At 38.7% G+C, this 27809-nt stretch overlaps 1 protein-coding gene across 3 annotated transcripts; it reads right to left on the bottom strand.

Moving 5' to 3' along the window:
• Positions 1–5893: 5893 nt before the first annotated feature.
• cpt1ab (carnitine palmitoyltransferase 1Ab (liver)) lies at positions 5894–27698 on the bottom strand. 3 transcript variants are annotated; one of them, XM_026176468.1, is made up of 19 exons: positions 27634–27698; positions 21379–21543; positions 20801–20943; positions 19506–19677; positions 18915–19016; positions 18362–18499; positions 18168–18245; positions 16030–16137; positions 15312–15399; positions 12585–12780; positions 11748–11936; positions 11544–11649; positions 9753–9866; positions 9324–9488; positions 8677–8808; positions 8393–8545; positions 8121–8234; positions 7843–7935; positions 5894–7740 (listed from the first exon to the last, which is right to left on the bottom strand). In XM_026176468.1, the coding sequence occupies exons 2-19, from the start codon at positions 21517–21519 to the stop codon at positions 7654–7656; spliced, it is 2319 nt and encodes a 772-aa protein (XP_026032253.1). In that variant the 5' UTR covers positions 21520–21543; positions 27634–27698; the 3' UTR covers positions 5894–7653. The 3 variants fall into 3 exon arrangements, with proteins under 3 accessions (XP_026032253.1, XP_026032252.1, XP_026032254.1); XM_026176467.1 differs by lacking the exon at positions 27634–27698 and adding an exon at positions 24493–24622; XM_026176469.1 differs by lacking the exons at positions 15312–15399; positions 27634–27698 and adding exons at positions 14772–14856; positions 24493–24622.
• Positions 27699–27809: the final 111 nt, after the last annotated feature.

The following is a 27809-nucleotide window of genomic DNA, read 5'->3' as shown; positions in this document are numbered from 1 at the left end:
AAGTAACGTATATGAATTGCTTTACAAAGTCATTAGACACAACAGCCTATCACCCCATAGTTCATATTCTTAGAATAGTTAAGTCATAGACATCCATGAATGTCCCTTTGTACTGTATGCTGATGAACTTGAGGCCAAGCCACTTTCATCGTAACTTTGCATATATTTAAATTTTAGATTAGAGTTTAACCTGCTGTATCAAGCGCTTTTAAGTGAGTGCCTCTTTCTTTACTGACTGTTGATGTGTTCTTACATGTGAGCCGAATTAAGTTGTAAAGACAACCTTGCTGATGACACCACATGGGTGAAAAGGAGATTTTGTATAAATACATGTAATCAGACCCTTTTTATCTGATAATCTGACTGTGATATCACTCCCATTCATGAGTATGAATCCACCAGCAGCAGCTGTGAGGCTCAGTGAAAGACTTTGGACCAGGTATAAAGATAGTTTGGTCCAAAAGATGCAAAATCTGACTTCCAATTGTGCTAAAAATCACTCTTTTGGAGATTTCTCATTTGTCTATTCTGTACAAAAACCGAAATGGAAAAACAAAAAGTTGTATTTTTGTTATTTCTTAAGCCTATTTTACTGAAACCGGTAAATTTATTTTCCAATTTCTATGCAAACGTTGAGTGTCTTCAGTTTATAATTACTTGATAGGGACATATGATCGATGTGTCATATGATGGTACTTTTCTACCTACTACTACTCTCACCATAAAAATAAAGTACAAAACTTATATTTCTCCAAATGTTGAGCCACATCAAATAAATACAATGCTCTCAGTTGTAAGCATACCATGTTTGCATATGAGAAATTGGCTTTTTGGAGAGAAACAAAGTATTTGTGAAGGATTCACCTGAAATTGCTGGAATTGTTGAAAGCACAGATGTGCAGAGGCCCACCTGACATAAACCTTCGTGAGTAATTCAGCTTCTCTCCTCATGTGTACCATTACATAGCCTACTCTCTGGACTATCTTTACACTTCTATCACTTTCTTAAGTTTAGTTGTTTACTTGTAAAAGCTGTTTGAACCCAGACTTAATGCTCTAAGCAAATGAAATGTAAATGAGACTGATTCTATTTTTTGATTATGTTTAAAATCAGTCCAAGAAGAGACGTAATCTTTATACCCTGAAGCTCGGCTCTTTATAGTCAACTGTCAGTGTTGCTTTTTTTTTTTTTAATCAATTTGTTCCATAAAGGAAAATCTTAAATGGCAAACAGTGAGGATACAAACTCTGGAAACTTAACATTTATCTCAACTAAATTGATTGTGTAACTTTGATCTAAAAAGTTGACTGTATCAGCTCAAACACTCAGGTCTAATGAAGTTTCCTATCAGATCACCGGATGTCTTAGTGCAACGCAGTATGTTGTGAACACATTAACGTCTTAATGTCTCCTGGGGCAGAATGTACAATGGACACACTGTGATTTCCCATAGCCCTTCATGTGAGGAGCTTTTCTTTTTCCCATTATATAATGCTGTTATGGAATGCTTTGGTAGGTTAATGTAGGAGTTGCAGGAAAAGCTTTGTTGTGTTATTCCTTCCCTCTACAGACTGAGTGAGCCATGTGCCTTAATATGCCACAAATCTGGACGACACAGGTGTCTAGATTATTGCAGTATCAGCAATGACCGTAATACAATGACTGTGCCATTACAAGTGTTTTTCTCTCTTCTGTAAATCAGATAACATAGAATGACAAAGTTGCAATAAAGTTTACATTTTCTTACTTAACTCATCAAGTTTGCATTTACTTCATGACATACTGGAGGCCACATTCAAGTGGAGCTGCCAGATTTTAATTATTATTACTTCAGAATTTTTAGTTCAAATCCAATCCTGAAGTTTGCACATTTTTTTTCTGTCTTGATGCTGGTTTGTGTTTGACTGTGCAGGCAGTGGCAATCTGCAGTTGCACCGATCAGGCGCAACATTATGACTACTAACAGGTGAAGTTAATAACACTGATTGTCTCTTCATCATGGCACCTGTTAGGGATATATTAGGAAGCAAGTGAACAATTTGTCCTCAAAGAAGAAGCAGGAAGACTTGTCCAACTTGTGATGTAAAATTGCAGTGCTTCTGGGGTGTTCCTGGTCTGTAGTGATTAGTATCTATGAAAAGTGGTCCAAGGAAGCAACAGCAGTGAACTAGTGACAGGTAAGTGGACATGGAGCCCATACTGACCCCTGTCCACTGCCGAAAACACCTACAATGTGAGCATCAACTGGACCCAAAGCAATGGAATAAGGGGGTGTGGACTAACAAATCACATTATGAAATGCTTTGGTAGGGTTCATGTAGGAGTTGCATCACATGATCAGCCAGTTATGGGTGCATTGCATACCTGGGCGATACACGGCACCAGGATGCACTATGGAAACTGTGGCAGTGTGATACTCTTCTAGAAAACCTTGCGTCATGGCATCTATGTGGATGTTACTTTGACACGTTCCACCTACCTCAGCATCGTTGCAGACTTTGATTACAACCTTTCATGGAAACGATATTGCATTCTTCTTTCAGCAGGATAATGCACCCTGACACAAAGCAAAAATGGTTCAAGAATGGTTTGAAGATCACAACAATGACTTTGTGACCCAGATTTCCTATAGTTCAACCCAATGGCTGGACAAACAAGTCCAATCTATGGAGGCCCCAAATCGCAACTTACAGGGCTTAAAGGTGCAAGATACAAGATACCACGCACATCAACTCCAAGGGTCAAGTGGACACCATGCCTCAATAGGTCAGGGCTGTTTTGAAACAAAAGATAAAACAACATCATTTTAGGATAGTGGTCAATAGATTGTTTTTTGTTTGTTTACATGCCAGGGATACTGGGGCATGCTTCAAAACCACAATTAAACATAACAATAATAAATATGTAAAATGAACACATTTTTAATTTCAGAATTCAAATGTATTATTTTTAACAAATATCCTTGTCATCTTGCACACATGTAATCTTATGCTAAGCCCTGATATTAACCCTTTACCCTCTTTCTTCTCCCCATGCCAGCAGGTCTATGTCTATATCTGTGAGCAGATACTGACAAATAACATCTGCGCTAATTCCACGTAAACCTAATAAAAGTTATTTATAACCTTGGCGAGTAGGCGGTGGAAGAGATTCTCAGGGGACTCACATTCAGCCCAGCCTCCGCTGAGCTCCGTTTCCTTACCTTCCTCTCTTGCTGCCACTTGGCTGAGCTCCACCTTGGGGCCCCAGTCCCGGCTCCTTTAGTGCAGTTAGACAGGTGCAGCTGAATGGAGACATTCAGAGTCCCTCCAAGCCGGCCACCGAACTCACCATCTCCGTTTACACCCGCACTTTAAACACTCAGATTCATGTGGCACTTTTTAAAGTCTGGGTGCAGTTCTCAGCCAGATTAAAATTCACAAGACGTTTTAGTATGGCTCCATGGTTTGTGAGGTGATGAAGATGCAGTGTTAGAGACTTGAGAAGACTCTCCTCCAAGGGACAGCAGAGGTTACAGAGTTAATTTCTTTGCTAAACCTTAAAGGAACTTTAATATAAAGTTCCTTATTTTCAGTTACTAGACAGTTGTTTCAAGAATTCAAGTTGTGTGTACAATAAATCAATTTCATATATGTTCAATATTGATCCGTCATTCTAAACAGTGGATTTCCCACCGTCAGTTCCAGTTTAATGCTAATTCACAGAACAATAGTACAGATCCTGCCAGAAATCCTGTGGTCAAAGACATCCACCCTTAAACTAACATTTAGCAGGAGGTCCAATTATTATATTTTTCCTTGGTCAGTGAATCAACATTTAACATTCAACCCAATTAGTTTGGGGCATAACCAAGCCTTATGTAAGTTGTTGAGCAGTGCAGGAAAAACAAATTGTCCTGCCAAAAACCCAAATCATGAATGACACGAATGATCTACATACGGTAGCAGCAATTAGAACAATGTTATTCTCTACTGTTAACAACTGCCAGTGATTACCGCCAGACAAAATGGAATCATCTCTACCCCTGCATGCATAAATAGCTTATAAAACAGGATAGGCAACGCTGGCTCCCCTCTTTTCTTTGAGGGTGTTTTGGCGCAAGTGGCACATGGTGACAAGCAGAGGCCACAGATCTTTCTCAAAGTCTACTTTTAGAAAGTGCAAGTCAAGGTTTTAGGTGTCAGTGTCTGTTCCCGAGTGAATGGCTTTTCCATCTTGCCAATTAGGTAAGCCAGCGGTTAAAGCTTCATGGTTTTGTAATTGATTGAGTGAGGGTCTTGTATTTTGAGCAGAGAAGAAAGTCCTTCTTTCATTTGTTAGAATACTAATCAGATGTTCCTTTATGCACAGGAAGTCTGCACAGACTTTATGCTTTTAAAAAACACTTTTGAAAAAGACAAAGAAGTGGCTTTGAAAGCGAAATCTTTTTTTTTAAGGCAGGTGCACAGAGAAAGAAAACCGTCATGTGTAATGACTTCTTGCCTGCCCCTCTTTGGAAATCTGTCACCATGCAATGCCTTTAAATGTCTTCAATTTAATTTAGGTTAATTGTTGAATGCACCCTGAACAGCCTTAGTGGAGGGACTTATTAATACCCTCAGAGACGGAACTGATTCCTGGGTGCCATCCACTTGAGCTCAACCACCTGTCCAGATGGCAGGCTAATGCCATCACCCAGCTTCCTTTTTATTAAGTAAACACTAAGCTAAGGAAGGAAAGATCTCATTTTCACACCAGACCAGTTTCAAGAGGTTTACAAATTGTCAGAACTAAGAAAAGCTGATGAACATAGCTATGACCTTTAGATGCAGATGGGGGTGAGACGGTTGCAGTTAAAGTAAAATGCAAACAAGGGATAAACAATCGTCATGGTGCAAAGTACATGACCTTTGGGCTTAGGGGGATTTTGAAATAGGTTACAAATATATCACTTTAGGAACACATACACTTTTATGACTTTATTTATCCATGGTCGCTGGAGGATAAAACACAATAACTTTTGGAAATCCCTGAATATGATAACTATTTTTTAATTAGTAGTAGTAGCTTTGATGCACTGCTCTTTCTGTGACCGGTTTCCTCGTTCCAGCAACTTCCAGGAACCGACCTCACCAACCAGCTGAGGAATACACATTTTTCCTGCACTACTAGTGGTGTATGATGTCCAGTATAGAAGACAAGTAAGTAAAACCTTTATGAATGTGTACAGGGTTTACCTCAAAGTACTGCTATGTTTTAGTGCTGTCTAATGGGAGAATTAAAACATTAGCGCTGTTACAGTAATAACAGTAAATATTGATACACTGTATCAAATATGCTCAGAATTTTAATATAGAAATTTAAAAATATAGAAAGTATTTTTCCCACCTGAGTGGGGGAAAAAAAATACTTGCTAAAAATTGGCCTACATTTGAATGTGCTTTTCAATTCGATTTACTGTGATCATGCAGTAAACATTCTTTAGATAAGATGCTTTGTGCCACACTAAGCCTCTAGATTCATTAGTTTCATTAATAAGTAGTACTGGAACAGGTATACTGAATAAAGTGACCCGTGACCGTATGTAGCTGAGTAAATTACACACAACTTCAGAGAGCAACCAACAATAGCACTCACACTACAAAAAGACTAAATACTGAAATAAAAGCTAAACTAAAATGAGCAAATCTACTCCAAAAACTCCTTAAAGCTAAATTATGCTGAGGAATAAATACACAAAGATTATTAGTCTTTATTTTACTTGATTCTAAAAACTGATGCCATGTCTTTGGCCATAAATCGAACAATTCCAATGACTGTTTCGCAGCCTCCACAGTGGCTGTGTGGTGAGTAAAATGCTTTTCTTTGGAGAGATATGTATTAAGCGTAATAAGCAAAAAGGGACACCTCAGAGGTGATGCAGCCATCTGACATTTACTTTATTGTTCAAACATAATTTGGTATATCAGCTGCTTGTCTTTTAACAATTCTTTAAATTAAAGGCAAACATATACAGCTTCATCTTCAAAAACATGCAGCAGTGTAAACATGAGGTCTAGATAAAACTAGTCTGGGATAACAAAACTGTCATGACAAAAGAAAAGGAAGCATTTTGTCCATGTTTTTTCTTAAACCAGCAAAACCTTAACTTAGGGGTCATCATTTGTGACGATCCGCTGTCAAATAACCAAGATGTGTTAAAATACAGAAGCTAAAACCTGAAAAAATAAATATGATGGACTGACAACATATACATTATTTAAAAAATGCATTCCTATACATGACTAGAAACTTGCATTTCTTAAAAAATAGCTGAAGAGAAGAAATGATATCCAACTTTACTGAAGAGACCAAAAAACCGACCATGTGATTTTCTTGACTTAAAAACAACAGCTGCAACACTGCTTTGATATAACCAACAATCCGATTGCTCATAAAAGTTTACAGAATTTTTTTTGAGGTGACAAAAGGCTGTACGGGTAGTCTGGAGTTCCTAGGTTTGAACGATAGGGTCAGAGATGGAGTGCGCAACAGAGCTAAAGTACAGTTAATTGGCGATTTCCCCCCCCTCAACCTCTCACAAAAGAAGTAAAGTCACTGTTGACCTCACGCTGTCAGATTCAATCCAGACGCACACCTCCCTGTCTTACGAACTCTCACTTCAACAGCAAACTTCACGCTATGCTATCTACCATCTCACTGGAATCACATTGGCATTGTACTGCATTTCAACGTCTAGTGTTGCACATTTACATGTTAGCAAAAGCACTCGTTTTCAGTGTTGTAGCCAGCACCCTAGGACACTAGGCCAAGTTAGCAAAACCTGAGTATGAAAACAACGAACAAGAAAAAATCATGTGCCTTTGTCGCCACTTAATAAGAGTCATAGACGCCAAACCTGAACAAAAACACTGGCTGTGCACTTGGAATAAGAAAAGACAGTAGCAACGTGTTGATATTCAACATTACAGTGATGTAAGGCTCGCTACTCTGATCCAAGCTGAATGTTTATAACTTTTGCAATCACAGACACCTTACTTTACTCCTGTCTGTGTGAAATTACTGGGTATAGCTGCTAAACGTTCAGAATCATCCTCTCTTTAAACCTCACTTTATGAAATAATGGAGAGCACACACAGCATGCAAATTTAATGAAATTCAACATCAAGTTTGCTGCTTTGGTCAGTGCTTCAGGAGCTGCAACTGCAAGACATTAAAGAAACTTAAGGACAAAGCTAACGCATTGGATGGGAACAGAAATAAAGATATTGCACCATCATGCAACTTAAAATGCAATTCAAGTATTTGATGATGCCACTGAACAAGCCTTTAGCTGAAATATGTTAATGCAGATTTGATCTCAGACGCCCTTTCTGCCCTTTTTACATTAGTGGGTCAGTAAGGCACCGGTATGTACAGTCTTGTGAAAAAAAACCAAAACCAACTTTGATCTGTGCATTACCTGTACCCAACACCACCGGTTACTCGCTACGCCTAAATATACAGCTTACATAAGTGCCTTGCAAACGTATTAACGATAATGCTTCCTTTCAATCATCCTTATTTTTGTAACATCAATTAACATAAATATAACCTCTAAACCAACAAGTGACTCTATACAACCTTTTTTTGAATATATGTTACTCATAGCCTTCCACCAGCAAAGACAGCCATCACTTGGAAGCTTTGTTGTTGAGCTCAAAGAGACCCAGGATGTCCAGCATGGCCTGTCTGATGTTGGTCCCAAAACGATGCGAGTCCTAAAAAAACAAAAGAAGAAAGAAATGCAGAAGATTCCAGTAAGCTTTTTCATTTAAAATGGCCATTAAAGAAGAAAAAAAATGGAAAATTAGTGAACTTACAGTTTCTGGGCTTGAGTGTTTGCTGGAGATATGGAAGTTGATGTGGTTCTCACCAAGAATGATGTAGGAGATGCCATAACCATCATCAGCCACCTTGTGGGCAAAGAAAGCGAGAGAGTAGACTCTGAGCTTATCCCATACACAGTAATACATTTTTATTGCTTTAATATTTCAACTTTTTTTCTAATTTAAGGATTATACAACCTTATGTGTTTTGTTGCAGGAAAACTAACACAAACAGCTGTTAAAGACACTGTGAAAGCTGATGGACAACTTACTGGACCAAAACCACCTCCAGAGGACACATATTCTGGGTGTCTGACCAGATCGAACAGCTCAACCTGCTGCAGAGGAGTCTGGCTGGTGGACAGCTTCCATGGCTCAGACAGGACCTAAATGTAAAGATTTATGAAATCCACAGATTAAGACACATTATTGTATTGGTCGTTCGCTCGTAACTTTTTTCTATGTATGAAAAAGTTTATAAGAGCAATTATGGGCATTATTCGAGTACCTGTAACACACAAAACTTGTGAAAAGAAGCTCATACCTCCTTCAGGAAGGGTGAATCCTCTCCGAGGTATTTGGAAACCACATAGAGGCAGAAAAGGTGGCGATCGATGCCCTGTCCTGTCATTGCCAAACGGTACAAGTTTTGGTGTTTTTCTGCCGCCAGCTTGAGCAACCTGAGACGCTCTTCTCTCTGTAGAAAGAAATACGAAAGGAATAGAAGTGAAATATGACAAATAGTTTAATAACACAATAACAATAATAAAGTGAAAAAACAATAAGTAAAAAAAATCGGTAGCACATAAATGAAAGGAGGGGACTTACTGTCTCATCTCCGACCATGGCACGAACAAAGGCACAAGTCTCCACGGTGCAGGAGCGCACCGTTTCTGTTCGACCTTCCCTGAACATACGAGTCATGGAGGCTTCATAAGTCAGGCAAAACTTCCCTTTGTCCTGTTGAGAGAGTAGAATTACATTTAATTAAATCACGATTAAAAAGAGAAAACATTTTATGTAAATATATTTTTTTATGCATTAACAGTAGAAATGATTACAAAGGCCTGCGGCTTTTAGGAGGTTTATGTATTATTATTAGCTATTAATTAAAATGGTGTGACCAATTAAGAAACATACCACAACTAACGTGCAACACCAATGTTTTGTGTCATATTATTAATTAAAGTGCAACATGAATAATTAAAAATAAAAGTTTTAATTCGCTATTAAATCCACTAAACACTGCTTGACTGCCTACAAATCTATGCTGGCCAGCTAGTTGTGACTGCCCTCTGCTGGAACTTAATTTAATTGCATGCGGCTGGAAAGCGCTGGCTTCTGAGAAGTTACATCTACACTTTTAAATATGAGATTGATTTTATAATATTTTCTGTAATATATATATAAAAAAAACTTATTTCAGATAAGGATATGAACAGGGAAAAAAAAAATGGTAGGATGCGGGAACTTACTCTGTAATGGGCCAGCTGCAGGGCAATCTGGATGAAGGCATCAGGACTGGTGCGGCATTTCTTAATCAGCCCCTTTCCAAAGTCAGTGAAGGGGATAATGTGACAGTCCACGTCATCTGCCAGAGCTTTGGCTACTGTCAAAGAACTCTCGATGGCCTCCTGGCACTAGAGGAATAAAGGGAACATAACTGTATGTTTTACTCAGACAAAAATATCTATTTATATATATGCATTTTATGAAGAAACGTCAAGATGATTAAATTATTAGATTAGTTTTAGAAGCTATTTAAATCCAAAAAATAACATCCAATAAACAAACATCTATATAGTTAATTACATCCACTCTGGTGTACTTAGCTTATGCTTCCACAAGAGGGAATCCAAGTTCTGCTAATATAAAATTATGGTGTAAAGTAAAAGATTTTCTACCTCAGCAGGGATGGTCCACTGCAGCCTTTGAGGGCCGGGCAGGTTAGGATGGGGCTTCCCAACACAGTGACCATCTTCAGTGTATCCCAGCTTTGGATCCATGGAAAGTACATGCTGCAAGAGAGTCAACACTTTAACTCATCTCACTCAAAAGTTTCTGCTGTTTTTCTTGCAATGTCTTCTTGCAATTTTGCTTCTGTACACCACCACGTACACTAATTTTAAATTAAAAATCCTTTTTAACACTTGGATTAAAAAAAAAAAAATCAGTAAATAACTGAATGAGTTACTGAGTCACTTAAGATGCTGTGTTAGGCATTTACTGCAGCAGTAACCTTCAGATGCGGCTTGCATGCTTAAAAGCACGCTCTATTAAGTTGAGATCTACGGCCTGAGATCTACGGTAGTTCACTTCTTGCAGGGTATATTGCCATGGTAACTTATGCTGTGAACTGTTCCAGACCAGCAGGTATGAAATCACCACCTACTGAACAATTTTCTCCAGAAAATAGCGTCACCATTCCTAGAAGTCTCTTGGACAGTGCGGGGAGTGTAGGAGGGTCTAAAGTGTTTCAGTAGTGTCTAAAGTCTGTTTCCCTGATGAGCATCAGTAATAAATTCAGAAGCAGCTTTGTTGGCCACAGTTTTGCAATAGTAATTTGTTTTTCTATAACAAATGATCCTAAAAAGGGACATATCAAATTTGCATGTAAACTAAGCCTATGTTTGAATTTTGTTTTCATATTCAAACTTTACTGCCAAACGTCACTGCAGTCTGCAGAGACTCCGTCATCTGGAAGCACTTATTCTTTTATTCACAGCATGTTTAAGTGTGATATAGATTCTCTGCTGGGGATATATATTATATGCTTGTGAAGTCTTAATAAAACTTCTGAACAAAGCACAAACTGTGCGTCACATTGTCACAGGAATGTCCATGCATTAATCTGTTGATTTAGAAAATGTTCTTCTGCTTCATTCTAATCTGCTGCCAAGTCTCTTTTACACTACTGGAATTGCAGCTATTGTAGTAAGTTTGTAGGTGACACTCATAGGGATCATTTTCTGTAGAAGAATAATCATATGATGACTCTTAGATTGGTTAGATGCTGCCAGCAGCACCACAAGCTGATAACCAGCTTCATGTGAATGCTTATCCTGATTGCCAAGGCTTAGAGTAAGTGAATCCAGATAACAGAAAGGTATCCTGGGCATGCTGAATTCAGCAGTCAGGTAACCCTGTTCCACTGGCTGCCATACATGTCCATCATAACCTGTTTCTCTCTTTCTCCATACTTCCCATTCTTCCCATCATTCTGGTACAAGTTAAGCTCGGTTTCATCTGTCTACATTTTTTTTCCAGAAATGTGCAGGTCCTTTAGATGTTTTATGACGTACAAGTATAACTTGACCTTGTTCTTAAGTATAACAAGTGCACTTTTTGCAAATCCTCTGCATTTACCTTCATGAAGGCATCTTTAGATGGTAGATTTTAACAATTTTAACAATAACACGTCTACCTCCTGACTTGGCTGTACTGGTTGTCTTTAGTAGTCGTCCAGGTGTTTTGGTGTTGCTCACCAGTAAATTACTCATTTACTAAGACATGAATGCATCAGACTGTTGGTTTGGTTACTTTTAAAGTTTTTGCTCTGATTCTTTTGATCTGTAGTGGTGCAGAGTTAAAATGACAAAACTTGTGCCTAAATATTTACGGCTTTAACTATATAATATTTCTTGTGATATTACGAGATACCGTATTTACTTTTTTCCACAAAACCAGTGACTTACCTCCCACAGATGGCCAACAATCGGAGCATCTGCCCAGGAATGCTCTGCATTCAGTCCCATCGTACCATTCTTGTAAACTATCATATTAAAGGACTTATCAAACCACCTGAAGGGTTACAAAATATTATTAGGTTAATTTGCAAACAGGTTAATGCCACAAACCTACTGAAAATTGGCCATAAAATCTATAAAGTTTATCTCCACCTGTCGTAGCATTTTCCATGGAGCAGGGACTTGGCATAAATGTCCAGAGACTTGACTGGGTTTTTTGCATCGTAGCGCTGCTCTGTATCATCGAGGGTGAGGAAGAAGGCTGCCTTTTCTACAGCATCCAGAGACTGCTTGTTCTTTCCACGGCTGAAGAACATCTCACGGGCCTTTGCCCACGGTGTCCTAACAAGGTAAAAACAAAAAATATGTTCAAAAAGTAAAGCATAGACATAACTGCATGAGTGTAAAATATGTTCTTTTAATCTTTCTAACAGAAAGCATATAAAAGCTGGAGCTAAGTGTCATTTTACATAAATACGCGTACATTTTTCTTTGTCAGTATGAGAAAACTGTGAGCCGTCAACACCACACTCTTTATTACTCCGTAAAAATGTATTTTACTAAGCTTTTAGAAAATGCTTGTGAAATCGCTTTTAATTAAATTGCTTTTTAATTACAGCTGCACTTCAAACAAAACAAGTTAGTGGTTAATCTTGTTGCCATGCTTGAAATATGATACATGCCCAGGCCCATATTATTAGCCTATTTTAACATGACTTTGATGTCTCTTTGATTTCAGGTTTATTTTCTTTATTTCAAATAGCAATTTGCAATCACATTTTTAATTTCTTAAAATATATCTTTCAAAATAAAGTTTAAGTTCTACCAGGAGTTTTTGAAGAATACCAAACTCACTGATTCAGCCTATGACCACTGTAAATGTCCACGCATTGCCTACATTGCTGTACTTCCTGTCATGCTACAGATTAAAAAGTAAAATTGTGTGACCTCATCAATCCTGGCTCCAGCTTATTCTGCAATGATACCCACCTATCCCCTGCAGTGAGTGCTGCTAGTCTCTCCTCTCCTGGCAAGGGCTCCGACTTGTCTGCCAAGATCCTCTCCATCTGCTGCTCGATCTCCCGTGGCAACAGCAGCCGGCCATCATAAAACATCCACACCTTGAAGTAACGTCCCTTATGGTACACAACTATGTGTTTGCTCTCATTCACGTGCTGAAGGGTGTCTAGTGGAGAAAGAACAATGACAGGAAGAGAGAAAACAGGAAAACAAGAAAGACAGATGAAGAAAATCTGTGGTTGTGGGGGAGAAGGGTATATTTATATTTGTACATGTGTTGTGTTTTTTCTTTTTAAATAAAAGAACTTGCATACCACAGGAGAAATAATTATAGAAATATCAAATATCAAGTGGATGTTGCATTATTTTATTTCTGGTAGCAATACAGATGTTAGTGAACAGTAATTTGCCCCAGAAGTAAAAAGATGTGATATCCAGTTTTCTTTTAAAAGAAAAACATAATTCATTTACACAATACAAAAACTAAGGCGGGTTGAAATGAGGAGTGCAGCAAGTGGGATGAAAAAGGGAAGGACTGGGAACAAGAATGTAGTTGGGAACACAATGCTTGTTTGAACAACAATGTGAACAAATGTGGGAAGCCAGTTTCAAAGCTTTACTTGCATAATCTCATTGCTACTGTGTTATTTTACTACAAATTTGGAGCTTGAGCACTCAAACAAGCAATGTACTTGGTACTGGTAGGATAAAGGGAAACAAATACTTACACCAAGAACAAGCCAAATAATAATATTTAGCCTACTGTAGTTTCTTATAGTAAGGACCTCCATCAGTATGAGTATTCTGGGCCCAGTATACCACAGGGCTGAATTGGAAAGCCGTTCTAATCACTGCAGCAACTCAGATCTTTCTGCTTACAAAGACACTGAATACAACTTATTTTATTAAATTTATTTTTAAAAGCACACTACATTTTTCTATTTTTTAAATGCCTTCAGTCTAAAAAGGTAGCGTTAAATACCTTCTGCTGGGTCCCATGTGGCTGCTAAGCAACACAATTTATTATTATTGTACATTTATTATTGTCTTGGCCTCGAGTCTTTCAGGTTTGAGTTTTTAAACTTAACTGCTCGTAATCTTGATTAGAGGATTTTTACCTCTTCTAAGAAGCTTTTATTTTTTGTAGTAGTTGCGTGCACGTCATTGTGCCTGTAAACACGGCACCTCAAAAAGTTTGGAATGAATCAAAGTAAACACTTGCTGATTTTCACTGCTTTACTTTACTTCTTAAATTACGTTTAAAAAGAATAATTTTATGTATTACAGAAATTCAATCTACAAGGCCAGAACAATGTAATCTGATCCATTTTTTTATAAAGTTTCCAATTAAGTCATTTTAAAAACAGGTAAAGTCATGTACTTTAAAACAAATGAATACATCCCACTGTTTTTGACAGCATTGTTTTAGTTAATTGCAGTTTGCAGGATTTTTTATTAATGTATAGCTCTCTTTGGGCCCTGACACAGCAAAAAAAACAGTTATTTTCATATTTATTTTCTAACTGCACTGTCATGAATTTTAACATTTAACATGCAAACTAAGAGTAGACTCTGAGATGTAGCTCTTGTGTTTTTTTGCACTTTCTATGACCATTGCACGTTCTTATCTTGGGGTTAATTTGCTGAGGCATCCCTTCTTGGGAAGACTGTGAGACTGTGTTAACACACAGCAGAATATTCCAGACCAGCAAGCAGAAAGAAAACAACAAGTTCTAAATTTATACAGGTGATCACACTTGTTAATGACAAATTAATCACATTTGATTAACTGCACCTGTCTACTACTAACTCCTTTAATTCCTATGGCAGCAGTAACAGTGTACTTAATGTTTTCCAGGACTGTGAAAACATTATTCTTATAATTCTTTCGTAAACTGTGTATTATAGTAAATACATATTCTGCATATTTTATTTGCATGAAAAATATACTTCTTTTATTTATTTATCTAAGACTGTTTGTCTTCTAAAACTTATGAACTATATTTCAGTGACATGCAAATTAGTCCTAGAGTGTGCACACAGCAGCACACATGCATTATCAATTCATAGAGGTCAGACTTCCAACTCAAACTGATGGACAAATGTCCTGAGGAAAAGTACAGTTGGAGTAGAGGAGGCGCCAGCTAAAGACTCTACCTGTTTCTACACCTGGGACACGAGTCGTGTTGAACATATGCTCGTATTGGGCTGAGCACATGGGAATAGTGTGTAGGAGCATGAGCTGAAAAGCAAAAGGGGAGAGTCAAACACAAAGAGATGACAAACTAATTTACTAAAATCCCAGAGAGAGCCGCAGCAGACACACACCTACATGACCAGGAGACTGGATGAAGTGCAGTGGGAGTGATGAGGATTGGTTTGATAAGCAAGGTTTCCAGGGAAAGAGACATGAGCGGAGTCCAGAAACCAGTGGCTTACTATCTCAAATACACCAGCAAAGCCCTGATGCAACAGTATTTTTTAAGAGAAATTTGAAAGCTTTTAGAATATTGTGACATAATGTATCACCTAAACAAATGTGAACATTCCTATGTATTAAAGCCAATAACAGCACAGGGCTGTGCTGATGAGAACGAGTATAGTAATCAGGGTTTCCAAAGGCTATTGCAATGAACATGACCAGGGTCACAGGGGAGAGGGGGGAGAGGGCACGATGGAGACGTGCCCTCCTCTTACCTGTCTCCACACCGGGGATGCGGGAGGTGTTAAACATTCTCTCCCACTGAGCTGAACACAGAGGAACCTTGTTCGCCAGCAAGTATATCTAACGCAGCGTCCGGCACAAAACAGTAAAACAGAGACAATCGAGTGTGAGTCTGTAACAGAGCTAGCTCATGCAATGGTCTTTGCATAAATGCATACAGTTGGATTTGGTGAAAGGTAAGTGGGCATTTTCACAACATATTTTGCTATTGTGCAAGTGTAAGAATTTGCACTTAGGCATCATGCAGCTTGGTGAAGGCAAGGGGCTGACGGGGATGCAGGAATAAATGGCACTGGGGTGAGTTAGTTTCTTTACTAAGCTTTTAGAAAATGCCTGTGATATTGCATTGTTGGTAATTACAACTGCACTTCAAACAAGCAAGCAGAAAGCACAGTGCATGGTTAGTTACGGTGAGCTGAGGGTGACAGAGTATAAATATAATAATTCGTGAGACTGTGGATAACAAACTTACATCAAAGCACACAAGAAATGGTCGTTAAAAGATAAGCAGCTTTTCATTGTAAACTTAAAAGGAAAACACACTGAGATAATACCTATTAATCAGTAAAGTATGAGTTAAATATTTACATGGAGCCAGTGTGAATGAGTAGGAAATTTATATTACAACTATGTACGCTTCACATAGTTCAACAAATCATTAAATGTCAAACAGAGGAGCTCTGTACTCACAGGTTTGATCTGAGCTCTGTCCAGTTTTCTCCTGTACAGCATGATAGAATGAATGGCGTTACCTGCCCTGGCAGCCTGGACGGAGGTCGGGAACACGTACAGGAAATCCTGGAGAAACAGAGATGATCAATAAGAAGTTCTCACATCTTCCTACAGCTTGTGAGGCAACAGAAACATAATAACTACCACTTAAGCTGCACATTTAACCTGTGCATTAAAAAAGTCAGATTGTTGCTTTGTTTTAACTGAATCTTTGTTCCTCGTTGGTAAACACAAATGTGTGACCAGTTTTGAAGGTGCACTCAATGTGGAGTGAGGTGTGTACCGTAGTGCAGTGAATCCTGTGCTAAATTCTTGGCATTGTTATTGTTGTAGTTCCACCGATAGATCACACTAAGCAAGTTGCCAACGTCTTATCTAAAGTTGTGCACTTGTACTTTTGATAGCTGATTAATTTATTGAGTAATATGTTGTTCTAAATATTACAACAATACCATAAACATTTGCAGCTCTGTTTTGTTTTAACCTGTTGTAGCACCATTAGTCTTTCAAATATGTAAGCCTAAAGACTGAGATGGCTCATCTGGGAACAGGGACAGTATAGAAACTCCTTCCTTCTTGCTCTCTTACTCACAAGAGAATAATCTACACATCTGACAATTTTTTTTCACTAGATGCCTTTCGTTTCCAACACTTTCAGCAATTTGCGCTTCGACTTGTCTCAAACCACAGACTTTTCGAGATGTTAGCCGAATGTGTTATCCACTAAACTATACATCTGGCAGCACGTGTGGTTTTAATTTTTGGACACACTGGAGTTGTGACTTAATTAAGAGGATGAGTTGTTTACTATGTCAGATGATGAGAAAATGTGTCTTTTATGTCAATTTACACTTTGCCTATTCATACTGTATTGTCTTAAAAAAGAAAATCCAAAGAAAATGATCTTAGGTGTGATCTAGATTGTACAACTCAGTCTGCAAACTGGTCTTTGAACTTGAAGTCTGCAGCTAGCTTAAATCAAACCTCAGATAATGTGTTGTTCTTACAACAGGTAAAAGCTAGAATTGATACAAATGCAATCTGGCCTTTGATTCATTGTAGTTATTTTGGTCAAAGACAATTTGCATAGAGTATAAAGAGGGTTTGTAAGCAAGAGCATGGATCCATTTTTGTTCCGGTTTTAGTGACAGATTTACGATTAACAACTGCACACAACTGACACATTTGCAGTGTCCTGACTTTGTCACTGATCCAGGTAAAAAAATGGGAGGTTTAGATTTATGCAGACACTGCGGCTAGTCAACCCATCCACAAAGTACAGATGCTGTAATTAGGTGATTGGCTGCCAGGATTCTGAAGACTTGACGTCTTTAACTCCAAGACTACAAGACTTCAGCTATAACTTGCCCTGAGAAATTATAATAAAGTATATTATTACTCGTGGACACACGAGGGTTAATGTTGCAGAATGCATATCATTAGGGTACATAGAAAGATTTCAAGTTATTAAACACTAAGTTACAAATTAGATTATGTGTGTAGCACAGAAATACTCTCATTCAAAAGCCAAATATGAAAATCGAAGTTAAAGGAAGACAGTTGAGTTACATTTTAGACAGTTCACACGTAGAAACAAACTGAAAGTGTTCGTTCCATTCATTCAAAATCATAAACTCAGAGGTCGTAGTTTTTTGTTATTTGTGCTGTTCTTATCCAGTATATATATAGTAGCAATAAATAAATTAGTCTCAAATGTTGAGTTTCGTTTTGCAGATAGTGCCGTGAAGCTGCTCGAGTGTTTGCGTTACAGTTTTTTTTCTTTTACAACATTGTGTAACAAGTATGTCACAAGATAACTGCTGATTACTCTGCAAAACTTAAAGATCACACACAAAGAGTTAATAATTAAAAGGCTAAAAGGGTTTGTATGCAATTCACAACCATCCACGCTTTTGGGGGTCAAAGTGGTGATAAACGGGTCACGTTAAAATGAAAACTGCTCAAATTGGAGCTTTTGGGATTTAGCCAGGTGTCAGGGAAAAAAATAAAAACCCACACACAAAATGCCTTCAAACACTCAGACCATCATGAGGAGACTACCTCACTATTACCTAACGGAGGTGGAGTTGCCTTACCATGGCATAATAGTTACTGTTCACCATGATAGGTCCACGGCCTCTCAGGTAAATATACTCTTCCCACCAGTCACTGACCTGTGACAGGCAGAGAGAAGGGGGGGAACAAACAGAAGTTTTCAATGCATTGCTTTTCAGGGTAAGACTGACCTAAGAATCATGACAGTGTGAAAAGTCAGAGAAGAGGAACTCACATAGTTGGACGCCCACCAGGACTTGAGTTTAAGGTACCACTGCAGCCTCGGACCCAGATTCTTCTCAAAGTCTTGAGTCAGGCCTTTCATTCGTTCAAACTGCTGATCATCCATCAGTGGGCGCACTGACTCCAAGTACTGAAAACACCAGAAAAATCAAGGTAAGAAAGAGTGAAGCAAAGAGTATCTGACTTAACAAAGAGCACAAAGGGCAGGGAAAAAAAAAAGGAGCACACAGTGTCTTCTCAGACAGACAATCACAGGCAAGAAGATCACTTTCCAGTCACTGCCCTGCACCACAGAGTCAAAGCCTGAGGGAATGTGTAAATGATTTGTTTACATGCAGTTCCAGTATATTGCATGTTTGGTTTTTTTTTTGTTTGGTTTTTTTTTTTTTGGGGGGGGGGGGGGGGGTGGTAATCTTAACTGGTATCCTCAATGAAAACCTAGAAGTTTTTTGCTCTTCAAAATGCAACTTTGGTGCCAGTCCAAAGCCTAGCACCTTTATCAGCATGATCATCAATGTAGATAAAAACACCAGATAAGAAATTACCCTTTTGCAGGTGTCCTTGATAGAAGGAACAGGTAGTCGTGGCAGAGAGTTCTGGAAACTGTACAGCATTGGTTTCCGGCCAGAGAACACCTTCACTAGAACCTGGATAAGCAGAGAGATAAGGCAGTTTGAAGTGATGTTTTGCTTCACCTGGAAACCAGCAAGGTACGAGGCAAAGTCCAAAGACATAACCAGCAGTAAATAACAAGATGACACAAGTAGCACTTTGAGTATGGCCTCCACAAGATTTGCATTGTATCTCTGCCTGGACCTAATTGTCATAGCAAGTGACTAATTTTTGAACCTTAATAGCATTATAATTTAGCAATAATTACCTGCTGTTTAGAACTCATCTTATAAGTAAAACAAGCACACATGATTATAATAATGTTTAAAATATAGTATAAAACCTCAGCCCTGTTTAATGTAGAACATTTTATTCAGCATATGACCAGTGAAGACACTCACAAGTGCTTAATAACACTGTTGCAAAAACAGCATTGTTTATTCAAGGCAATAAGGTCAATCTCTATGACATTCTACCAATTAGCTCCTCTTCAGTGACTGGAACAATGGAGCACATTATCTCACCATCCAAATGCGACTCGACCAGGACAAGGAGCCATGACGTTCTTCCATCCATCCATGCCATGACAGCAAGGACTTGAGGACAGTCCTCATAATCATTATTATGGTAACCCACAGGCTCGTGCCCACTAGAATTCCTCCGACTATCCTCTGGCTGTCTGTGGACATATATCGGCTGTGGACAGAGAACGAAACAGGAGGAAGGACAATATAATGTTAAAATTTTAACTGCAGAGTGGACACAAATTATGGTTTTGCTTAATAGGGCTTTACAAGACTAAGTATGTTTTTGTAAGTTAGTAATCTAACTGAAGAATAAGTAAAGTGCTATGATGTTCAAAGTCATTGTATAAACAATTAATTATCAACCTTGGCCAAATGAGCAATCTAAGACTGCACTACACTACAACAGCGTAGTGAAAACATGGGGCAATTACTGTCACACAGCTACTTCCTGACTTGGCGATGTCCAAAGTCAGCAAAGACAGACTGACTCATGACTGATAAATGATGTATGTTATTTGCTCTGATAGGAGGACTAAAACATTTTGATGAATTTACTGTCAGCAGTAAAGTCCTAAACCGCTGTTATGTAGTGTAGCCAAGGTTAATGAGGACAGATCTGATCATGCAGTAGATTTTTCTGTATTTGTAACTTAAAGGTTTCAAACATTTTAACACCAACAGGTTGTACTTGTTACTAAAACAAAAAAGAAGGTTCCAGTACTCTTAATATTTCAGACATTCTTCAATAAATTTAAAAAAAAAAAAAAAAAAAAAACACCATCAAAGAACAGCCGACTTGACTTGAGAGCACTGTGGATAAGAAAAACATTAAAGGCTTTGCGTGTTCAAGACATGGTTGCACAGTATTACTAAACATGATCAACATTGTTGGCAAATTATAAAATCAGTTGTGGCAGGTAGCTGGAAGAAAATGTGTAGCAAACAGACTAGTTTACAGACTCATGTAACACACAGACCTGTATGAAGCATGCGCATTATTGCAAATGTTGTAACATCTTTAAGTATGAGTCAAACACACTCCATTGCCAACGCATTTGGCAAAATACCTGCTTCCAGCCAAACAACACCTAGCTAATTCCCACTGCATTTGTTTACCTGCTTTCTCACTTATCATTGTGCCACTATGTAAAGAAATGCGCATGGTAGTTAGGGTTATACTTAGAAACAATCTACTTTAGAAAACACTAATAAAAGTTATTATTTTTTAATAGGAAAAAAAATGTACAAAAAGCCATATAATACCAGGATATCACCCCGTGGGATCAGCTTACCTGATGGGCATATGCTGACCCAGCTTGGTAAACAGCCCCAAAGATGGATCCAGCTGTTTAAATTTATTGTAAGCCATGTAGGACCCAACCACTATGGAGAACCCAGCTGGGCTGCCCGGGTACACACCAGTCATTATCCCATTCTGTGGAAATGTAAGTCAAATTGGGGATTAAAGAGGTCATATAGGGCCAAGGAGATAAAATTAAATTACTTCATAACATGTTATCATGAGTCATGAGGATACATGTGACAAATCATTAATTACATACATGAAACAAAAGAGGAATGTGTGAAAATGCTAGCAGGTCTTTGGGTTTGAGTCATTCACTATGGCGGTGTGTAAACAGATAACTAGGCCAAAGGCTAGGACACAAAGAACGGGCAGGAAGGTTAGTGTCACAGCTGACTGTTTGTGTGAGAGTCTATGACCTTCTAGTGTGAGCAACCTAATAAACAACAAAGAATTACTTGGGATCTTGTAATGTTAAATAGAAAAGAGCTGTAATGTTGTGTGCATAGCCATTACTATACATAAAACCTCTGAACTTTGCTCTTTGGTTATTTTAATGCCTCCCACCTTGAAGCGAACAAATCTTTTCTTCCAGGAGTGGATGCCAGAGAGGTAGACTTGGCGAAGAGCCTCATGAGACAGGTGTAGATCAATGCCTTCAGGGGTGACTGTGAACTGAAAGGCCACCGCCTGGTGCGCTTCTGCCATGGTGGCTACTGATGTACAGGGTCACTGAGGACAGTAAGAGCAAACAGTAATATTAGCAAAGTGAGAGTTTGAATAAAGTTTATGCCAAAGATTTAAGGACCATGTCAATCAACAACTGATCCAAATCTTCATTCTTGTTCCTACAAACTCTTCTTCACACAGCTAAACACAGATAGTAACTTCAAGAGTGGTTACACACTACAAGGTTCAACACAGCGTGTTGATCTCTAGACAAGGCTGTGAATGATTGGTGTAAGCCAAATATCAGAACTATCCCTCAGCTTCTATCAGTGTCTTGAAAGCATTTGTCCAACACTGCCGATTATCTACCATTTTTAGATGTAATCTGTTTATCTGCAGGGAATCAGCCACAGGGTTAAAAGGGTTGCTGCTGGACTTCTAAAACAGTTGAATGCAGTTTCACTGACACCTGCACAGTCACTCACACAATCTAGGTTTAAAGGCAAAACTAGTGCTAGTTTTAAATGTGGAGCAGTTGTGCACAAGCACAAAGCAATCCATCTGTCATGTGAGGAAGCACCGACACAAATATTTTTAAAAACCCACTTCAAAAATAGAAATTGTGACTAAAGCACAAATCATTTTTAATTATTATTATTACTTTTTTGCATTAAAAAGAATTCACAATGGGCACTGCTCTCAGCTTGGTAAGGATCATAAAAAACTGTGTATCCCTTTTAGCAACTGTTGTGATTGGATTAGCGTCCTTCACAAAATGAAAGTCATGTGTATGTTTTTAACTAAACAGGCTCCTGCAAACTGAGATCAGAGGCCACACACAGGTGGGTGACCCCTTACAAATGTCTGAACTCTGAACTGGTTATACTGGTAGTCCAACATAACTGATGTTTGGCATGAGGCCTGTCTTGTTTTAAAACCGTCAACCCTAGTCAAGATATGGCTGCATAAATAAATAAAGTAAATCTTTTCAGCTACCATAATTGTCTACCCCACCCATTCGTTTTGGAAAAATTTGAAACTAACTTGTCTCAGTAAAAGGCAACACTGGGAAGTAACCTTGATCAAAGCAATGTCTGGTCTATTGTATTTGAACAAGTGGGTCTTCCAGCTTACTTACTATAAAAGACTCCATTGTAGTTTGTATATTTATGAGGCAACCAAGAAAACAATTAACATGATGCTTTTTTATGAACAAATGAGAACCAGTTGCTAGCGCCCTGGATATATATTTTTATTTAGATTTAATTGTTTCTTGCTACAAACAGAAAGCAACTGAATTAAAAATGCTTTGTTGGCTTAGAAGAAACATGAGTGAACTTGACAAGCTGTGCACAAATTCTGTTATATTTTAAACATAGTTTATAAGACTTCCTCAAATAATTCTTCTAATACACAGATCATCTGCTTTGTCATAAATTTACCATGGAATAAACCTGAAAATGACTAGCATGATTCAGGTTTTACAGATTCAGAAGAAAATTAATGAAGCCCTTATTTCCAAAGAGATGTCTCTCTGCAAAGACCATTTTCTTTTAAAGGATTTCTATCTTTTTTCCTTTTTTTGTTACAGGGTCCACTTTTATTTCATTCAATGAGAGCACTCTGAAAGCAGTACACGTCGCTTCTTCCACTCCTCTGAAGGAACAGCATCCACAGAGCAGCGTTTCAGCAGCCAGTCCCCTCCCCCCAGCTACTTTCCAACATCACATGATCCACCCTGTGCTGCAGAAACTAGGGGAAAGGTCGCAGCACAGCGCCGCTTAGATGCCGCGTAAAACTGGCAACACAGTACTCAAGAATCGTCCTGTGCCACCCAGCACAGTCAAATGTGGTAACAAAGGAGCCACTGAAAACATAGCCTTTGCTGTGGATGTCGTATAACCGGCGATAAACATTTAGGTCTTTGCAACCATTGCAACTAGCCCTTGTCTTTATGCAGTTACTGTACTACTGTCTGCATTATCATTATGGCTGCAAACACCACACTCACCCCATAAAACCAACCGTCATTACCGAACACTTACAGGCTCATAAGCTAGGCCCACATATGCCGGTTACATTTGTAAAATTATATCAAATATCCTCCCACGTGGTCTAAGTGAAATTAGGTCACCAGTGTGTAACCTGGACATAAACACAGTACGTGTTATTTATTTATAATAACAAATAATTAACCCTCCCGGTCCTATAAATTGTGTTTTATTGTAGTTTATGAATGTAAACACGCTCCTACAACAAGGACACCACAAGCCAGCTTTTGCTGACCTTCACAGGTAGGTGACATTTATACCCACACCCTTCACTACATGTGTCCTCTGGTGCAATCAAATAATTTGCTCTCTAAGGTTCACGTCCGCGTTACTCTACATTACAGTTACATGCGTTTTATAATGCGATGGCCACTAAAAGGCCTTTATTTGGACTTTTGCCGACATAAATGTTAGGAACAAGAACATAGGAATCACCAGGGGAGTCTAACATGAGAAGCAATATCAAAAACAAAGAAAGAAAGAAAAGTCATGACAGGTGAAATGTTTATATTCATACAGATATGCAGTAGAGGCCTCTTTGACATGCATTCCCATGACCTGCTGTTAAAATAGCTTTGAGTGCAATGGACCGTTTCAGTGGTTTAGGCAGGATGCTTACATTGAAGTTGATCTCTGGTTTCTGTAGGCCAAGCTGCCACACAGAAAACCTGCAGCTGCGTGAGTGGGTGAGGGAAATGGCCTGAACGCCATGCAAACACCTCACAGCTCCACACACTACGCCGACAAGGTACTGCAACAAATTGACAGTCACAGATTTCACTTGTCTAGCCTGTAATATTTCCCCCCGTAGCGCACGTAGCTCTGCATTTTCCCCAACTAATTCCAAAGGAGCACAGAAGAGAGACGGAGAAAGAAAACAGTGTCATGAGAGGCCGCTACGCACTAAGAAAAAGAAAATACGCACAAAGCTTTGTTGTCAGCGTGGAAGAGCAAAACTTACAGTTGTGAGGAGGATGTGACTCTGGCTGGCTGTCGGCAGGAACTGCTAACGTTTAACACTCCTTATGAATGAGAGCGCAGACTTGTATACACGGACTGCCCATTTTGCTACGTCACATATCTCAATTTTCGGCGGCCTCCGTATATAAAGGTGGTTAAAACAGCGCCCCCCTGAGGACTCCCGCTCTACAGAAACTATGACAGCTGGTAACCTGTGCAAAGACATTACGCTGGAGATGGGATCAGTGACACCATGACCATGCCATAACAGGTGAAATGTGGGTTGTTAAGTAGTGTATGGGGTTGAATATAATGTCATGGTGCAATCCTGTTAGAGCTGATAAGGCTGTTTAATGCTTATTACAGTATGACAGGTGTACAACTGAATTTTATGGCAAAGTTATAAATGATCTTTATATAAAATTGTCAAATTGTAAGATCCGTTGTGGAAGAGCTCTGATTTCAGCTTTTGAATGAGTGTTTGGGGTGCAGAATATGGAATTTGCCCTTGATGGTGAGGTGGGTGGAGTTCTTCATTGTTGATCTTTGAGCTGGTTAGTTTATGATCATCCTCAAAATGAAAATTTGCCCTGGTCATGTAAGCTACTTTTCTTTAAATGTGTCAGGAAATCAAACTCCATTCCTCCATGAAGTTTGTAGGTCAAAGAGGCTCTTTACTCAATATCTCTCAACTAACAATGTTATTCCATTCACTGCTCCACACTGGGAACGCCACTTGTATCTACGAGTTCATTGTTTGTTCTTGGCAAGCTTCAATGCCCCACACTGATATCCAATACATGGAATGAGGAGATAATGTTGGGGAAAGTGTATGTTTGATAGAAATAAACTGCTTTCTTCAGTTCTCAGTGTACTGATAGCTGATAATGAATTTATGTTAAGCCACCCACTGTTTGTATAGGTGACAAGGTGGATGGGTTGTTTTGTTGGATAAAGCATTGGCAGTAGTTGGGGCACTGTCTTAAACAGACTCATTACTGTTGTTCCTGGTGGAAAAGCCATGTCCATCACAGGTTTGAATGTAGCTTCTGCTGCTGAGCTATTTATTCAAACTAAAATATAAAGAGATATGCATCATCAGGTAACAGCAGGAGGTGTGTCTTGATGCTCTGCCACCCTTCTCCTTGTTGGATCAGCCCATTTAGATTTGAAATTTTGATGTCACAGTGAAAAATGTCAAATATCCTTTGTTTTTCTTCTACTCAAGTCCAGGAAAATTTTAGTGCATGCTCGTATTTGCTTTGGGCAGTGAGTGCAGCAAAGTTGTTGGTAGAAAGGTAAAGCTGGTGCCCTATATAGTAGGCCTGCACATAGTTAAAAAGGGAAAAAATAAAGAAGAACACCAAGACTAGACTACCAAAAAGCTGCACCATGTTAAAGGGATTATAATCTGTTTTTGTCATTTTTAATTTTTAATTTGTTAGTGTGCTTAGAGTTATTTTACAGTCTAAAGAACTATTTCTGCTTTGACCTCAACTGCATCAGAGTCTGCTTACTGACCAGCTCCGAAGGACATGAAGCAACTGCAATCTATAATGTTTCTGCCATTGTGTCACAGTTGTTGAAAAGTTTTCTGTCTGGAAGAAATTTGTGTTTTTACTGCTGCCAAACATTGCCATCTCTGACACTTTGTCCAGAGCTCACTATTGCTGAAGTTCTGCTCTGATGTTCCATCAACAAAGGCTTTGTTTTGGTATGCTTCTAATACATGTCAACTGATGTAATCTTGGACTTAACCAGCTGCAAAAGTCATTATAAACCTTTTTTGGGATTCTCTTGGAAACTTCTTTTTACATTTTGCATTTGGGCATCCTGGAATTATTAATTTGTTCTTTCAGATAGCTTAGAAATAAACATTTAAGCATTAAATATAAAAATTCCTCCCTTGAATCATATATCCACAACATTTTTGAGAGGCCATATTGTGAGGCATTGTTTGACCACAGATCTAAATAATTAAATTTCCATCTATTACTTTTCTTATTTATCCTTAACCTCCTAAGACCCAAACTCTTCCACAGCATGCATTTTTAATTTCTCTTTGATATTTGGGCATTTTGGGGCCAATGTAAAAACAAAGAATTAGCAGATTTTTTTTTTTACCTTATTTTTGTTTTTAAGAAAAATAAGAGCCACATATGAGGATATTCGTTTAGAATTTTGATAGAACAGTAGCAGTATAATGTCCTTGTAAGTGGATATCAGCCCCATGTAGAGCAAAATTGAGTATTTTAGTCTAAATAACCCAAAATGTGATGTCTGCATATGTGGACGCCAGGTCCTAGGAGGTTAAAAAAATAAATCTGGAAGTACCCCTGTCGAAGTACCCTGTCGAAGTATTGGCACTCACACTTTGGATCCATCAAAGTGTGAGTGTTAAATAAAATTGCTTAGTTATTGATAAAAAAAAAAACACTGTATGAACATGAGTGTGAGACTTGAAGTATAAACCGCTTTGCATGTTCAAATTAAATAGAAAGGCACTATACAAGTGCCAGTCCATTTACTATATACTTGAATATTGAGTTGCAAAGCACAAAGAAATAAGGAACACCACTGAGAAGATTCATGAATGAAGTCAAGAAGAGTTGGTGTGACAGAAGAGGATATGGACAGGGTGAGATGGAGACTGGTGCTGCTTTTTATCACCATAGCAACAATTCCAAAAAAGTGCATCAGCCGAAGGAGGGAAAAAATAAAATCCCTGATCACTGAGCATTTCTTAGAAGATCAAATGTCTGCTTGTCTAAATATGTAAAAACCCAAACCTTATTTATGGGATGCAGCTCAGCTTTCAGTATCACCTGCATAGCTACTGTTTATCCAACAGAGGGCGCAATATGACTTTTTTTGGACAGAGTTTCTCACATTCATTTTCCTAGATCTTTTTAAGTCAAATACTCTACAAACTCTCTAAGAACACCAGTGCGTTAAGATGCATTATTGTTATAGCCTTCCTTAGCGCTTCCATCATTCGTCTCTGACAACTCAGTACGCAAGCTCAGTACGCGAGCTGGGGAGATTTCCGCTCTGAACGCGCAGGACATGAACGCAATATGAGGGAAACGACGCAAGAGCTCCCTTGTTGACATTTTGTATACACTTAAAATCGACAGCCTACCGTGTGTTCGCCTTTACGTTCCTCCGTGCAAACACGAAAAACACGTCCAAACTTTGGATTCACGGAGACGTAAGGATCCCACGGCTGCTCATGCGCGTGCGTCATACGCTGTCACTGGTGTGGAGCCTGTCAGACAGCTGCAGCCAACTCGCTCGCGGCATGTGGAGCAGGGCTGA

Source organism: Astatotilapia calliptera, chromosome 7 (assembly GCF_900246225.1).
Source record: "Astatotilapia calliptera chromosome 7, fAstCal1.2, whole genome shotgun sequence".
Lineage (NCBI taxonomy): Eukaryota > Metazoa > Chordata > Actinopteri > Cichliformes > Cichlidae > Astatotilapia > Astatotilapia calliptera.
This window is presented reverse-complemented; position numbering and strand designations above follow the sequence as displayed.